This window comes from Alnus glutinosa, chromosome 5, assembly GCF_958979055.1.
Source record: "Alnus glutinosa chromosome 5, dhAlnGlut1.1, whole genome shotgun sequence".
Classification (NCBI taxonomy): domain Eukaryota; kingdom Viridiplantae; phylum Streptophyta; class Magnoliopsida; order Fagales; family Betulaceae; genus Alnus; species Alnus glutinosa.
The window spans coordinates 8,370,009-8,388,246 of NC_084890.1; the positions used below are offsets into that span (position 1 = coordinate 8,370,009).

The 18,238-nt window shown below is 36.1% G+C and overlaps 1 protein-coding gene and 1 pseudogene across 1 annotated transcript; one reads left to right on the forward strand and one right to left on the reverse strand.

Moving 5' to 3' along the window:
• Positions 1–7,980: 7,980 nt before the first annotated feature.
• LOC133867770 (linoleate 13S-lipoxygenase 3-1, chloroplastic-like) lies at positions 7,981–16,307 on the forward strand (annotated as a pseudogene).
• Positions 16,308–17,434: 1,127 nt separating this feature from the next.
• LOC133868518 (uncharacterized) lies at positions 17,435–18,238 on the reverse strand. Its single transcript, XM_062305432.1, has one exon. It carries the CDS (start codon positions 18,051–18,053, stop codon positions 17,616–17,618), a length of 438 nt encoding a protein of 145 aa, XP_062161416.1. The 5' UTR covers positions 18,054–18,238; the 3' UTR covers positions 17,435–17,615.

Below are 18,238 nucleotides of genomic sequence, written 5' to 3' on the forward strand. Positions count from 1 at the left end.
TTATTCTTGCACATGATTGACGAATCAGATATGTAATTGTTGTGACTTGGATAATACTGAAATCAAGGCTTAGCTAAATTAACCTAAGTTGAAACATATCTAGAACTAGGTTTGATAATAGTCACTTGTAACGCCCCCAAACCGTTAGGGTTAAGTTCGTCCATTTTTTTACACAAAGCTGCAAAGATTCATAAGGTCTGCAAGATAACCTAGTTAATATGTTGAATTACATAAATTATTAGAAAAATAATTTTAAACTCAGAGCTTCAATAAATGCGGAAGCAAGTATTTCGAAAAAAAGAAGAAGAATAATTAAGTTCAATACAATAAATGAAAATTCAAAGTAAAACTAAATTTATCGTGCTGGTGCACTTATTAAGGTAAATGAAATGCAATGTCCTAATGCTAGCCTAGATCCCATACCGGCCGCCTAGGTCTCTCTACTCATAACCTGAAAACAAAAACAAAATAAGGGTGAGCAAGAAATGCTCAGCAAGGTAACCCCTCAACCATAAAACGGTTGAGTTAAATTAATTTTCTTAAAAAACAATTATTAAAGCACACTTGAAATCTAAATTTCTAAGATACAAAATATAAATTCGACATTTTGCTTAAAGCATAAAATTACTGGTTGATAGATAAAACTCATCATATTTAGGGTCCATGTACACTATTACGCCCTGTGTACTAGGGTTGCGCGGTCAATGCGACCCATGCAGGTAAACTGTGGCCACATGCCTGCCCCGTCAGTTAATTAATCAAAGTGCACTTAGAATGACTTAAAGATGAATTACCGCATTTTCAAAACTCTTCAGCGATTGCGCTTCCATCCGAGCAACGATATCGAGCTTAAGCCTCTGTGAATCTCTATGAATATCTCTGGGGCCAAAATAATAGTCTCCTCCACACATGTTCCTCATTTATAAAAATCTTTCTCCTTTTCATAATTATTCTTACTATTTTCTCTATGCTTGGTAACTCTTGAGGTAACGTGTAGGAGGGTTTTTACACTTCTCTTTTCATTGCTATCAGAGAGTAGTGACTTCCCATCTCGAGAATAATATAAGTAATTTTCTATAATTGGAAAGTCTTTTAGAACTAAGGTTTTTCTCAAAATCGCTGATTTAAAGAATATCATTTCCACCAATAACTTTCATATCAACACTATATTGAAACAATCTTTTATGCAACAATGTAATTTTAAATACATGACGAGAATAATTATTCACGAATATGCTAGAATAAATTGATAAAATAATAATAAATAAAACAATTATAGAAGGGGTAGAGGATCCCTTACATCTCTGGACGCAATACGTCGTTGAAATATTTCGACAGCTAGCTAATCACCTGGTACAGGTGTAAATAAATTAATACATCATGCTAGTCACTAAACGACACACTGATATCACTAAGATTCATCTTGTTAGACTACTGAGAACGGATTCCCGATGTATATCTTTACGACATCAACCGAATAATATTTAAATCATTACATAAGCAATATCACCTTTTCTTTTATTGATATTAAAATACGACTCAATAAAGACAATTGTCATAAGAAAGAATTCATACTAAAGTCGTATAATTTGATAAATTCAGGTATCACAAAACTATACGTCTATTCAAAATAATTTATAAAAAGGCTTTGCGATTTTATTTTTTTTATAGTAATTTACCCGAACTTTTGAAACACTCAAAATTAAAATTGTCTTTATTTCTCTGTGGGACAGGATTAAAATAACTAAAATTTAATACAGTTATGACAGGGATGGATTTGTCATGGGGTTGTTAGGACAGAGGAAAAAAAAAAAAAAGTAGTCAGGACTTGTACCACAAATAAAAGAATGGCTACCGTCTAAAAGAATTAGAGTAAATGGAAAGGTGAAAGGTTAGGCGTAAGGACTAAAATAATAGACCTTGTTCAACACGAGATAATTGCAAGATGCTACGGTCCCGCCATGTGACATGTCCCATAGAAAAGAAAAGAGTAGAGAAGAAATAATAATAAAAAAAACAAACAACTAGAAGGGACAAAAGGCTATATGTTTGATGTCGATGTATCAAAGGCACATGATTGTTATACTGACATGAAGACAATAAAACACATAGACACAATAAAGTAAATAAATGAAGGGCAACATAAACAAAATAACGTAAACAAATAGGTATAACAACAGCGAACCTGCCATGGTTTCACCGAAAAGAAAACTAGAGAAAGAGATAAAGAGGCAAGATTGTACCTTGTCTACAGGAGCCGAAAATTGTATAAGGGGATAGGGTTGTGTGGCTAAAAAAAAACAATGAGGGGGATCGGAGAAATAGGCTTCACTAGTTTATTTAGATAAGAAGGATTTTGACAGTTAGGGTTTTAAAATACTAATATAAAATATTAATTGAAAAGGTAAAATTTAAATCGCTATAAAATTTATTAAATTTAAAAAAATCAGATATTAAAAAAAAATAACGGTTATTTAAATAAAACATAAAATATTATATATATATATATATATATATATATATATATATATATATATATATATATATATATATATATATAATATCGGTTTTTTTTTTTCAATAATTGCTCAGTCATCCATTCTCATAGGTAGTAAAATATTATTTTACCCTCGAAAGGAAGTCGGGGTTATTATATAACCAGATTTTGATAATGAACATAATTTCCTTGTTCTCTTCATGTAATTAGTTAGGAAAAGTTAAAAGATAATCATGATATATATGGTAAATGAAAAGTAGTTTTTGATTAAAGAAAACATTTGTTTAAACCTTTTGGATCACTTTTAATATGTGTTTGGGAAGGAAGGTAGATATATATAACCCAAACCTGATTATTGTTAAATCGAATGAGCCTTATTCTTTCACAAAAGGCACATTAAGGGAAGAGGTTTGCTCAATGCTTATAAAGTCCACAACCCAGGCATACCTTGACAATGTGAAACACTTTAACACGCCCCCTCACGTGTAGCACTATTGTCAAAACACGTGTACAACGGAAGGGAAGACCCTGAAAATCTGATACTATGTTAAAGTCTATTGAGCCTTACTTTTCTACAAAATGCATTTTAAGGAAAGTAGTTTGCTCAAGACTTATAAAGCCCATAACTCAAATATACTTTGACAACGTGAAATACTTTAACAATTATGAGCATGTTACTTTGTTCTCTTCATGTAATTAAATAAGGAAAAGTTGAATGATAAACATGCATGCAGTGAATGAATAGTATGGCTTGATCTCAGGATCTATCATTCGGCCGACTATCTCAGGATCTGACACTTGTGGTCCGGAATTGGACTTGCTTAGCAACACTACAAAACTAAAAGAATGACAACGACACCGTCTTTCTCTTCAGGCAAGTTGAAAAAAGAAATTATACCTAATTAATAAAGGAGTGGATTAGAATGGAATTGTTATAAAATCTTTACCCCTATCATATATGGAATCATGGATCAACATCGAGTGTAATATGAAAGGAATTACACCGCAGGTCTTGTTGTATGGGCCCAAATTGCAGAGAGAGATTGAATGGGTAACTTGCATTGCAAGGAGTGGCTCGGTCATTGGCCGGTTTTCCGTCAAACCACCCCCTTATTTATAAGGGTGCATGGTTCGATCACCCCCACTCCAATCACTAGGAGTGGTCAAACCACCTCTTTTAGCCACAGGAGTGGCTGGTTCGACTTCCCAAACAAGCCATTGAGATGTCACGCGAACTATTACTGTGGCCAAAGGGAGTAGTTCGACAACCCCAGTAGTAACCTCTTGCAATTAGGGGTGTGCATAGGGCGGGGCGGATTTCTACCATTTTTGCCCCTGCCCCTGCCCCTGCCCCTACGGGTTATGAAATTCTCACCCGCAGTCCGCATTAAAAAAGGGGAATCTGTGCAGTGCGCCAGAGGGGGGGGGGGGGGGGGGGGAATTGGGCAGCATTTGCTGCAGTTGGAGACTTGGAGGCTCACGGCCGTGCTTGTTGCGTCCACCATTCTTGCGCTTGAAAGCCTACAGAAATAAAACCAGAGAGAGAGAGAGAGATCATGGTTGAGAGGGCAGAGAGACTGAAGAGATCTGACTCAACTTAACTTGCCGGCTCTGGAGATTGATGGGGTGGGCTTGACCGGCGCAGAACCAGAGAAGGGAAAGAACTCGAAGAAGGGAGGGGAATAAACTAAAAAGAAAGAAGAGAAGGGAAGAAGAGAGTCGAAGAACCTAGAGAAAGAAAGAAGAGAAAGGAAGACGAGTTCTAGAGAAAGAAAGAAGAGAGGGGAAGAAGAGAGTTAGCGGCGCAAGGGGGGGGGGGGGGGGGTAGGGTTTTTTTTGGTTCTTAACTGCGGGGCAAGGCGGGGCAGGTTCTCAGGGTTTTTTAAAAACCCCAACCCGCAACCCACCCCGCATAGGTATGCCAAATTTGGACTTGAAACCGCAAAAAATAAAATAAAATAAAATAAAATAAAATAAAAATAAAATAAAAATAAAAATTCGGTGTTCTTCGGGGCAGGGGGCTCTAGACGGGGTGAGTCCTGCACATCACTACTTGCAATGTAAGCCACTCTTCTTTAATGTTGTTGCCATTTGGACGGTTCACTTAAAATGAATTGTGCAATATAATACCCTAAGCATTAGTATAAAGAAAAGCTAACTGGAAAAATAAACAATATTCTCAAATGCATAACGTATGACATATATTAGAAATAAAAAGAAAAAGAAAAAAAGAATAAAGGAAAATTAAAAGACAATAAATATCTTCCAATGTACGTGCTGCTTGATCATTATCATTAGAAATATTTGTAAACTGTATGAACTATGTCATTTTGTTGGTAATTTGTACATGAACCCACACTTTTATATCAATGTTATCTAAACACCAAATTGATTGAAAGAACACTTTTCTAACAAATGTTACCAAACACTACTTGCGTTTTCATAAACTGCGATTTAAAATTGTCATAATTTTTAATCGCATTTTTTGAAATTGTAATCTCAAAACTGACTAGTCTTAGACAAAATCGCTAACTTGCATTGTAGCACCACCACATAAGAAAAGTACAAAAAGAAATTTGAAATTAGACATAAATAAATAATATAACAAAAATAAAAATAAATTATAATACGTAAATAGACAGAGTATGGTGAGGCTAGCTTGCAGGCTTTTGATCTAAAGAACGTTAGGATTTTAGGTTTGAATACTTTTAAATTTTGAATAAGTGGTGTCTCGTTCGAACGAGAAGTAATCTCCACATGTTAGTGTTCTGCACACGCATAAAGAAACTAGCAGCCAAGATTAAATCTTGAGTAATCTCGCTCGAACAAGAATGACATCTCCACTTGTCATTCATTACGGGAGTGGTAGGTAAATATCAACGGCCCAAATTTAAGCACATGTGAGTTAGGTGAGATTTGGGTGGGATTTGTCGAGACAAAGGCCCCGTTTGAAATCCCCTTTCCTCTCCATGTCACCATGTGTTTGTTTGAACAAGATAAAATCTCGTTCGAACAAGACTAAGTTTTCGAGCATAATACAGAAGACTTTAAAGCATAACAAAATGAAGAAATTTTCATTCCCTCATTTCTCATCGTCTAGAGAGAGAGAGAGAGAGGAATGCAGAGAGAGAAACGAGGAGGTCTTAAAGAATCTTGAGGACTAAACTTTGAAAGGTAAAGTTCTCACTGACTCTCCCTCCATTTCCTTATGTAGTTTTGTGTTTTATTGTTAAAATGTTGTTAGAGGTTGGGTATTGATGCTTTAATTTGTTGGGTTGTATGATATGATTATTATGTTTTTTATTTTATTTTATTTTTGAAGTTTTAGGTTGTAGTTTTGAAGATAAAATATGAATATTGTGGTGTTTGATATTAGGGTTTGATGTTGTGTTGACATTTGTGGTTGTGAAGTTGATTGTTGTATATTGGAAATTTGGAAGTTGCGTTTGTGTTATTGGATGTTGATAATATATGGTGTTTATATATATATATATATATATATATATATTGTGCATTAGGTGTTGTAGATGATTTGATTGGCTGTATTGCTTTATCGTATAACACTTGGGCAAAAATGCAAAAGTAATATAAGTCGTGAGATCAATATATTTTCAAAACATTAGGGTTTAAAAAAGAACTAAAATAAGCGCAAAGCACTAAAAACGACCCAAATTATTTTTCAAAGTCATTTAAAATATGTTCTAATAGAGATCTCAATAAGGCTCAAAAGACTAAAATATGTCCATTACCTAATATGCGAATAGTGGATAATAGCTACATTTAATAACCGCAATAACCGCGTGAATGCAGTTAGTAAAAACTTGATGCGGATGCAGATGAATATATTTAAAAGTGATATCCGCATCTGCATGTATACCGTACCCCTAATTTGGAGGAAAGTGAGAAAATTAAAAATTAGGGTTTTGTTGTATAAATGAGATTTTTAGCACATTAGAAGTTGTTTGAGGTTTTGTTTTGGTTGATTTGTGTAATGGGATATCCTGGAAGGGGCTAGTGAGGAGAAGACTCGGAGTTTTGGTGATTTTCTGTAATGTCTAAAAAATTAATTAATTAAAATAATTAACTTGGAGTAAGTAATGTAGGAATTAATTGCTATTTTGGCTTTGTAAATATAACTAATGTAGGAATTGATAGATTATGATATTTAATTAAGGTTGAAAGTTATATAATTAATGTAAATATGTGACTTTATGTGAATAAATAAAATTATGTTTCAATATTTAGTACTTGGGAATTATCTTTACAGTTTATAGTTTAGATATTTTAGAAAATAAAATTTGTACTTAAAAGCATTTTTTGCTGCAAATTTAATATAAAGGCATTTTAATAGTACCTCATGGTATTTTCAAGTAGGTGAAAATGTCTAGACTTCATTCCTCAAAAAACAGATCTGATCGAGAGGAGGAGTGAACATATCTACTCCATCCTCCTCTCCCTCTCTCTTTCTACTCCTCGCTTCTACCCTCTTCCTTCCACTATGGTTCTTTTGTTTGTAGGTGTTCTCCGACAAGATCAACAATTTCAACATCTCCGCTATGCATCTGTCATTTACCTCCGTATCGTACCATTCATCTCCTTTTGGGCCGTTGCTGTTATTTGCTGGTTGTGTTTTTGCTTTGAATAAGAGTTTTCTTCTCTTTAGATCTGTCTGGACAAACTATGTGATGAAGGTTAGTCAGGTGTAACCGTGTGAGGGGTTATCTCTCATAGCCGATTTAAATAAAGTTTTAGGATATTTGATCTAGTCTGCTCAGAGCAGATCTGTTCTTTAACTATTTCTGTATATAGATTAGTGAAAGATGAAAGTCATAGATATTACTTTATTGTAAAAATTTTGTTTGTATCTATAACTTTGTAATATCATAGAATGTAACTATGATTTTGCAGAGCATTATGCTTTATGATGTAAGAGTTTTATACTCGTAATTTTTCAACAAAGAAATATTTAGATCTTTCGTTCCAAAAAAATAGGTGAAAATGCCGGAACATTATACCTATTGGGACTCGTGACATGGGCTCAATTGCTCAGCCCATATGGATCTTCTCAGCTTGAGGCCAGACAGGTGGGGATATTCTGTCTTAAAAAAATAAAAAAATAAAAAAGGGTAAAAAAATCTTATTCAAAGTGAAAGGATCAGAAAGGAAGGTTCACGTTGTTGATGTGCTTGAATCACCATGAGTAATGTTTTCCTTACAACCCACATCCAAATCTCACACAACTCTCATTTCACATTGTGTGGATCCTACATGTGAGACCCATATGCATGGAACCCACACAATGTGAGAGGGATTGTGAAGATATCATTTCTCAATCACCGGACCCTTGAACCGTCGTTCGGACGCTGTGGCACGTTTTTCACAATTGATAATTTAGGACCAAAGAAGCAATAATATTCTTCTGTGAATCTCTTTCTAATCCCTATAAAAAAGCATAGCTGACGACTAAGAAGTAACCGATATTGCAAGAGCATCTTGTCTACCATTAATTGCTGTATTAAGAGAGTAATTATAAGGTTACAAAAATGGTGATCATAATTACTAGGAAAATCTTGGGTGCGTTTATGGTGGACGAGTTTTATTTAAAACCCTTTTCAAGCACTCTTTCCCTTAGCCATTCCGTTCACCACACTAGATTCCCTACTCGTAAGAAAACACTGCAACTGGGGAAGCCAGCGATCAGAGCACCGGCAGCGGCTCTCAGTGTAAACGCGGCGGCGCCGGTGGCGAAAGCTGTTGCTGAGAAGCTTGTGGTATTGAGCGTAACAGCTCTAGTGACTTTGAGGAATAGTGAGGTGGAAAATATTCAGGAAATGATGCCTTCTTTGTTAGATGCTTTGAATCCTCCCCAGAGGCTTGTTCTTCAGCTTGTCAGCACTGAAATTGATCCAAGTAAGAATTTCTTTACCTTCTTTTTTTTTTTTTTTGTCGGTGGGGTATCATTGACTGTCTATTTATAAGATCTGAGAATCTTAAATTTCAGTTACGTGTTAAAGTGGGTTGTCTTTACGTGGGGACAGGGAAGTGGTTTTCAAACGGGCCATATGTACCCGTTTTGGTAACTAAACCAAACAATTTCAATTTTCATTTCACTTCTCCCAAAAAAATCAAATAAAAAATATTCTAACTTTTTTACACTTTTTACATCACATCAATAATTTTTTATTACTATTCAAATAAAAAAACTTACTACAAAACAAAACTTTTTCACTTTTCTATAAAACATTCTCAAATTCTATATCACATCAATCATTTATTATTACTATTCAAATAAATATTCTATTTTCCACGACTTACCAAACAGCTTCGTTATAACTTTTTATGGCATAATTATGAATAATGGTTTTATTTACAACTTTAACAATTATTTTTAAGATCAATTATTAAATATGTAGAGCTTACGTGTAGAAAAATAGCACATGTCATCCTTCTGTTGGCTAATGGTGTTAACGTTGACCCTAATCCTCTTTAATTGATTCTCTATTTTATTTAAATATTACTTTCAGTGTTTTTTTAAATTATTTTCTTCCCATTTCTCTCCGCGCCAGTGCACCGCGGCCACCGCCAAACTGAGGCAAACGGATCCTCTCCATCTCTAATATTTCTCTCGTCCCCTTCCTTTTTATTCGCACCAGACCAGAGAGAGATTAAAAGAGGGCCGAAAATGAGAGAGATCACGAGAGCTAGAGAGAGAGAGGGAGAGAGAAAACGAAAGCTCATCCCCTTCCCCTTCCCCTTCCCTTGGTTTTTTGTTATGCCAAACACAGAGAGAACCGTGATTGTGTTATAGCAACCGATTCCATCCACGTAAGAATTTTCCTTTGACTGTGTTGAATTTTTATTTCTATAATTATGATTGATTTAGATTTTTGGGGCTTTTGATTATGGTGGCTGGGTGGAGTTGATGAAGCCGTGCTTCGATAGGTGGTTTCTTGTGATGGCCGAATTGGAGGTTTCAGTTTGTTGGGCATTTAGCTTGCTTGCTCGCTGGATTGGTTTTGAAGAATTTGATTCTCACGAACGAATTCGTGAAGAAGCAACAATGAACAGATGAAGACGACGATGGATTTTATGGGTGTTTTGGTTTGGGTGAAGGAAATTTGATTCTCCTAATAAGAATTCATGATTTCATCCATGTCCATATAAACATCTTTATAATCCAATATGAAATATCATCAATTCTTGAATGATCGTATTAATTATATTTTGATTTTCTTACTATATATATATTTATATATTCTGGTATTGATATGAAGGGAAGATGGAGCCAAAGATGAGCAAGGAAGCTATATTGGAGTGTTCCAATCAGAATCTAATTACAATTGGTGGTGAGAGGAGCACTAGTTACAAAGTTGAATTTATGGTGGATTCAGATTTTGGAGTACCAGGAGCCATCACAGTGGTTAACAAATCTCAAAAGGAATTCTTTTTGGAAAGCATCAACATTGAGGGGGTCGTTGTTCAATTTGTATGCAACTCTTGGGTTCAGGCAGAGAAGGTCAATGCAAATAAAAGAATCTTCTTTTCCAATAAGGTTAATCTATTTTCCCACTAATTAAGTTCTTGCTTTTCATTTGACAAACTTCCCAAGTTATTTCATATGTCAGCATTAATATATTATATGTTAAATATAATATATTAGAACATGTTTGTCTCTATTTGTATGGTGATTGAAGCAACACACAAAAAAAAAAAAAAAAAAAAAAAAAAAAAAAGACACTGATTAAATTTGGACCCTTTATTTTTTCTATAGCAAATGTGCCGTATAATTTAAAATCTGCAAATGAATTAGTGATTGGACCAAGTGGAGAACATTTTAGTTGAATATAGGATAAAGTTTTGCTCCAAATCAAGTTGGAGGAAATTCCTTCAATTCGGCATATTAAATTGATATATATCCTTAGAGCACGTTTACACGCATATGAGAATCACATACTCTAAGCACATATACCACATGTTATGTTAATCTTATTAAAAATATATGTGAGAATTACATACTTTAAAACAGAGGTCAATTTCCTTCCATCCAAGTTTAAAAGAAAACACCACCTATAATATATAGGTCCTCGATCATATTCTCTGCACACAACTTTACACATTCATATTATATATACGAATGGCAATGAATTGCAAGTAGTTGTATGGTTATAACCGTACGTGCATGGCATGTGAATGGGATGTAGCAGGCATGTTTACCCTGGGAAACTCCGGGGACTGAAGGAGCTAAGAGAGGAGGAACTGAGAGAACTCAGAGGCGACGGGAAAGGACTCAGGATGCCATTTGATAGGGTCTATGACTACGACGTGTACAACGACTTAGGCGATCCAGATAAGGAAATCGATTCCGTGAGGCCAACTCTTGGAGGCGACCAAAACAACCCTCACCCCCGACGCTGTCGAACTGGACGGCCTCCTACTTCTACAGGTGATCACTCATTTAATTGGCTTTATTGCTTAATATCTTCTACTATCTATAGTCTCTGAAGATTGTAAGCTTGTTGAAGAACCATGCTCATTCATCTTATTCATGTCACACCGACTGATTACCTAACGTGTTTTAAATGACTTTTTTTTAAGGTGTATGACACGAGAAATACTTTAAATACATCATATTAGCTTAAACTACTCAACTCACACCCTACCAGACTGATGTGGCAGTCATTAGCCCTTGGATCAACCTCTACTTAAAAAAAAATGACAGGCACTACCACGTCATCCCAGTAGGATCAGAGTTGAGTAGTTAGAATTACTTTTACTTAAATGGTAAACTTCCTTGAATTCTTAAAAAACACTTGCAAGAGAAAGGAGGACGAATATTTAAATGCTTGAAATTCTTGAAAAAATTAAGGTTGTGCAGAGAGGGGGAGTTAATAGAGATCCCCAGATAATTTTGTTGCCCAGATTGCTAGACAAATGTGAAAGAGCCTTCATATGACTCACTTGTCCAGACAGGTGGCCGAACAACGCAAAATGTTTTTGGACAGGTGAGTCTTATAAGAACCCTGTCATAGTTGCTGCCTGGGCAAAAATTGCTGGATATCCCAATCTGAGAAGTAAACTCATATATAGCATATTTGATTTCTTCTTGCAAACCCAAATTAGCCTTAATGATTGATTGATTGATTCAGCAACGGCAATTGGGTCATTGTTAAAATATTGGAAGAAGCTACTAATTAATGTTCATGTTTGATGAATGGCATGCATAGACATAAACGCAGAGTCACGGCCGCATGCCTCCACGCCAATATACGTGCCAAGAGACGAAGCTCTGGAGAAGAGGAAGAGGGATGCTTTCAATCTAGGGAAGTTGAAGGGAATTCTCCGGAATATAATTCCTTCCCTGACTGTGACCGACAGTGATAATCATTTGAAAGGCTTTTCGGACCTTAACAGCATCTATAAGGGGACCAAGGGGAGGTCGTCTCAAGATGGAGGAGGTCAGAAGAAGCCTCCATTTCAAAAGATTTTAAGCAAGCTGCAAGACTCTGTAGAGGAAGTCTTCAAGTTTGACCCTCCACATATGATCTCCAGTAAGCTTAATTCATTTCAATTAAGCATGCATAATCTTTTCTGCCACTTTAATAACGTACACATGCATATAGAGGCCACTAGCTAGACTTTTCTACCGAGAGTCCGTTTAGCTGTACGATTTCACATGTTAAAAGTAATCAGATTTTAAAGAAAGTTGCAAAAAGTATATCGTTTGAGAATGCGTTTTAAAAAATTTGTGATTTGTAAACATAGAAATATCTAAAGGCTGCTAAACTACGATTTTATCAAACACTTAAATGCGTGTTCAAATTGCATGTTTTGAAACTACAAATCCAAATGGTACTCGGGTCCGTTTTGAAGAGCTATAATTGATAGGTAGAGGGAAATTGTTAACAAAATTCTATATACAATTCAATTAGGGAAAATTTCATTTAACCCCTTGAAGTTCCGTTACATTTATAATTACCTATATAAACTTAAAAAATTCTCAATTTAGTATATCTATTTTTCAATTTTTATCAATTTCACCCATTCGTTAAGATTTAAAGGTAAATCTTAACAGATGGGTGTCAAAATTCTCAAAATACTCCCCATTTTTTTAGGGAAAAAAAATAAATAAGAAGAAGAAGAAGAAGAGAAAAACAATTGCAAGGATTTAAAAGAATTTACAAAAATACCTACACATGAATCTTAATTTTTTATTTATTTTTATTAAAAAAAGGGTATAATGGAAATTTTGACATAAATTAAAGGAAAATCCTAATGTACGAGCAAAATTGAAAAAAATTAAAAGATTAATATACTAAATTGAGAGTTTTTAAAATTTAGAAAGATAATTATAAAAACGGTGACAATCCAGACGGATTAGGTAAGGCCCGTTCAATTAATAACTTATTTAAGAAACTTGCTCTGGTTTCAGCGGATACATCTTGCTGGTTACGAGATGATGAATTTAGCCGTCAAGCGCTTGCAGGCATAAACCCTTTAAGCATAGAAAAGCTTAAGGTAATCCACAACCTCACAATGATATCTTTCCGGCCGTGAGCAAAAGCAAACGATATATAAACACAAGCTAACAATATGGGAATGTTCGTTTTTTCTTTCAATAGGAATTTCCACCGATAAGCAAATTGGATCCTTCCATCTATGGCGCACAAGAATCAGCACTCAGAGAAGAACATATTGAAGGCCACGTAAATGGGATGTCCATACAACAGGTAATGAAGAAGCAGAAGAAGAAGAAGAAGAAGAAAGAAAAGCTTTATATTAACGGCAAACTTCACAAAACCTTCATGAATTTCTACTCAATTTGAAATTATTCTCAAAGTTCAAAACTCTCGATTTCACCCATAAATCTTTGAGTTTAGGGTTTGGCGTGAAATCAAACGGTAAAATGAATTAAATGACCGTTATGCCCTTGAAACTAATTTAATAAAATTTTCAATTTACTCTTAATTTCAAATTAAAAATTTTAAAAAATAAATAAATAAAATTGAGACCCACGCCGGGTCACCTGGTGACCCAGCTCGGGCCACCACCAGACCCCGCCGTGGGACTGGTGACCCACGCAGGGGCGGAGCCACTAAGGGGTTTTGGGAGGCTTAAAATTTTACTCCAAATTTTGTTATTTTTTTCTAATTTTGGCCCTCCCAAAACTTTTTTTTTTCAATTTGGCCCTCCCAACTTGGGGGGGCTGGCTCTGCCCCTGGACCCACGGCTGGGTCACCGGCCAAACCCATGAGTAGAGACCGTTAAATCATTTTCTTTTTTAATTAAATGAAAAAAAACACAAAAGGGTACTTTCTGCATTTTTACAAAAACTGTTATGATTTAACTTCAAATCTCAAGGGTCACATGCATTGCATCAAATTAAAAGTTTGAAGGATAAAATTGATAGTTTTTTTAACTTTAAAAAGGTAATTTCAAAACGGGTAAAAGTTTATGAGGATTTTGTAAAGTTTCATCTTATATTAATATCTCATGAAATATTTTTCATTTTTTTTTTTTACAGGCAATAGAGGAGAATAGGCTCTTCATACTAGACTATCATGACATGTACCTTCCATTTCTCAACCAAATAAACAGTCTTGATGACCGGAAAGCTTATGCAACCCGTACAATCTTCTTCCTGACATCGATAGGAACTTTGAAGCCCATTGCTATCGAGCTAAGTCTTCCACCCGTGGATCCAAATTCTTCTTCAAAGCAGGTCCTCGTCCCCCCGGTCGACGCCACCACAAATTGGCTTTGGCAGCTCGGTAAAGCCCATGTTTGCTCCAACGACTCCGGTGTTCATCAACTTGTTCATCACTGGTATGCTAAAATCCGTCTCCCCCATTTGTATATATACGAGAAAACTTCACTTATACCTCCCGATGTGTTACTAGTTTTGCAATATTGATCTCGAATTATCAAAAGCTGCATTATGGATATTCCATTTTTTAACCCTTTTTAATTTCATAGAAAATCATAACGGAATATACCAAATTGACCAAATACCTTTATAAAAAAAATAAAAAAAAATAAAAAAAACCTTTTGTTTTGTTGTTTTTGTTTTTAATTAAATTTTAAATTAAAGGTTATATTTGTATTTTATAAAACACAAAACTCTTAACGGTACGGGTGAAATTAAAGAAGGCTAAAAACTGAAACACCTACATTAAAACTTTTGATAATTCGATGTCAAAATTGCAAAACCAGTAATCTATCGAATAGGGGGCATGGGTGGAACCACCCCTAGCTTTGGGGGGTTTTGGTCCCTCTCTTAAAACTTTAGCTCCGCCCGGAGAGAGGATAATTCAAGTTTTTCCAAAATTCAAATATGGAATTTGCCCAAGAATTCAACTAAAACCCTGGTTGGGAACTTCAATGATTACACAGGTTGGGCACCCATGCGTGCATGGAACCATTCATAATAGCAGCTCACCGGCAGCTGAGTGTAATGCACCCGATATACAAACTTCTGGATCCTCACATGCGATACACGTTGAAGATAAATGCAATGGCCCGTGAAAATCTCATCAATGCCGGAGGGATCATCGAGGCTAACTTCACGCCCGGCAAATACTGCATGCAGATTAGTTGTGCTGCCTACAGGGATTGGTGGCGCTTTGACCTACAGAGCCTTCCGGCAGATCTCATTAGAAGGTTTGTGATAAACTACTAAATTCCATCCTCTGAAGTTTATTTTTCAAAAGAATTTTCACTCTAGCTACTTTCATCTCAATGGGTAGAGGAGTAGCCATACCAGACAAAACTCAACCCCATGGGCTAAGACTACTAATTGAAGATTATCCTTATGCAACCGATGGGCTCCTCATATGGTCCGCCATTGAGACATTGGTTCGGACCTACGTGAACTATTACTACAAAGACTCGAGTGCAGTCTATTCTGATACAGAGCTTCAGGTATATATGTTAAATCATTACTTATCTTAAACGCATAAGTTTGTAAAATGAGATGAATTTAGTCATTTAATTTTTGTTATAACACAGACTTGGTACAACGAGTCCATCAGTGTAGGCCATGCGGATCTACGACATGCTAGCTGGTGGCCGAACCTCTCGACTCCTGATGATCTTACCTCCATCCTCACCACCATAACCTGGCTTGCATCAGCTCAGCATGCAGCATTGAACTTTGGGCAGTACCCTTATGGTGGTTATGTCCCAACACGGCCACCGCTTATGCGACGGCTAATACCAAAGGAAAATGATCCTGAGTATGCAAATTTTGTCAAGGATCCAGAGGGTTTCTTCTTATCATCGTTGCCAAGCTGGAGTGAAACAACGAAATACATGGCAGTGATTGATATAATCTCAGCACACTCACCCGATGAAGAATATCTGGGAGTTAGAACAGATCTGTCAACATGGTCGGGAGACACTGAGATCATCGAGGCATTTTACAGATTTTCAATGGAGATAAGAAGAATTGAAAAGGAGATTGAGAAGAGAAATTCTGACATAAACCTTCGGAACAGATGTGGGGCAGGGATTTCACCATATGAGCTGCTCATGCCGAGCTCAGGACCTGGGGTTACCTGCAGAGGGGTTCCCAATAGCATAACAGTTTGAGAACTCAGTACCCTTCTTCAGTTTGTCAAATATTTGATAAAAAAAAGTACTGGTTTAGTTACTCTAAGTATGTTTGGCCCTATAATTTCGCAGGTTAAAAGTATGTTGTTAAACAAAATTGTGGAAACTATCATGTTTAGGATTGCACTTGTAAAGTAGTGGGTTGAAAATGTGAAACAATTCACGTTTTCAAGCAACATGCAAGAAAAAGTATTTTTAAAAACGCCTGATTAGAAAGGCTGAACGGCGCTTTTAAAGGTTGAATCGTAATTTTACCAAAATGCTTAACTATGGTTTTAAAAATTGCATTTTCATTAATTGCATTTTAAAATCCCTTGACCAATTAAAATGGACAATAAAACTATGTTGACAAAACAAAAGGCCTAATAAGTCAAAGTACTCAATAACATCTTCTCAAGTTTAAGGCTTTGTTTGTTTCAGCGTAAAATATTTTTGTATTTTTTCGTGTTTGGTGTGACCGAAAAAATAATAGACAAACTTATTCACTCTCAAGCACACCCTAATCTGGGAAAGCTCTAGTGAGCTAATTAATTGAGCCGCAACCTACTAATAACCAATAGAACTCAACAAATGGTGACCAAGTCCACAACGCCTGGCCTATATGGAGATGGAAATGCAAAAATACATACAAGATAATTATTAGCATTGAAACTAGGGTTATTAATTTTGACACAATTCGCAAATTCGACATGAAACCAACATAACGTTAGAGGGTCAGGATTTGGCATAAATAAGTTCGGGTCATAATATATATATATATATATATGTATTACATAATAAATACATATTCAAATGTGTCAAACAGGTTGTGTTCTTTTACGTCAAATTGGTTAAACATGTCATTTTTTGGTCTAAACATATTAAACGAGTCGATTCGTTTATTAAACATGTCACTCGCAAGTTGTGTTAGGATTAAAGGGTTTTACCCGTCTAACTAAATGGATCGTATTTGAGTTGATCCTTAACGGGTTGGCAGGTCAACCTGAACCTATCCCGCTAACTCGTATTGCCAACCCTAACTAAAACTAATACTTGAGTTGAGCTCTCTCCAGCTTTAAAAGAACATAATTGCTTGATTTCGTCCTTGCCTCATATTATAATCATGATTTGTTTTGTTTCATTATATTTAACGATATATATAATGTTACATTATTTAAAAAATTTAATTGACCTGACAATATTCACTATTAGATATATAAAATCTAATCTTGCCATGCAATAGTTTCTCTCAACATCTTATCAACCTTCTACTCATGCAAAGTGCTATGCCTAATTAACTACTTCTCACCCTCTATTTAATTCTTAAGACAATAAATACTAACAACGTAATTAACACACGGAATTTGCACTATCTTTACTTAATTCACAAAATCTTCACAGTTATTAATTCAAAATGCAGAGATTTACAAAGGCGAGTATTCCATTAGACTATAAGAAACCCCAAAAAAAAAAAAAAAAAAAAAAAAAAAACAGGAGGAGAGAATCGTAATTAAGGAGAAAAGACAGGGGCCTAATCGTACTTCTCTCTCCAGGAGTAAACAAGGAAAAACACCCACGAGGCAGCCAATAGGATGTCGCCAACTGTCTGCCTGAGCCAGTCCCAGGCGAGATCCTCAACCTTGCGCTCGAAGTAGACGCGCCACATGGCCATGGAAAAATGGAGGAGGGTGCACCCCTTGGCGAAGAAGGCCTGGAACTCTCGGTCCCTCACGAAGGCCACCATGAAGAGGAGGAACCCGATCGCGAACAGGAGCATGCCCGAGAAGGAGTCGGAGGTCCGGATCAGAAGCTGGTCGTGTGGCGTGGACCCCAGCAGCTTCGTCGTCGTCTCGATCCCGTGCCCCAGCGTGTACACCTCCTTCATGTAGAACATCATCAGGGCCCCGCACGTCGACGCGATCAGACAGTGCAGCAGGCAGATCAGGATGAACGCTGATGACGATCCCATTCACACGATCCGACGGCTGCGGATAGAGGAGGTGACGGTTACGGGATTTGTTATGTGGGCATGGTGTACCGCAGCCTAACCCTACCGGCCGGCGGCCGCTCTAGATTACGAAGACGATGATTGGAAGAAGTGGGTTCTGGATTTTCATTTTCCTTTCTTTTTTTATTTTTTCGTATTTTAGATTC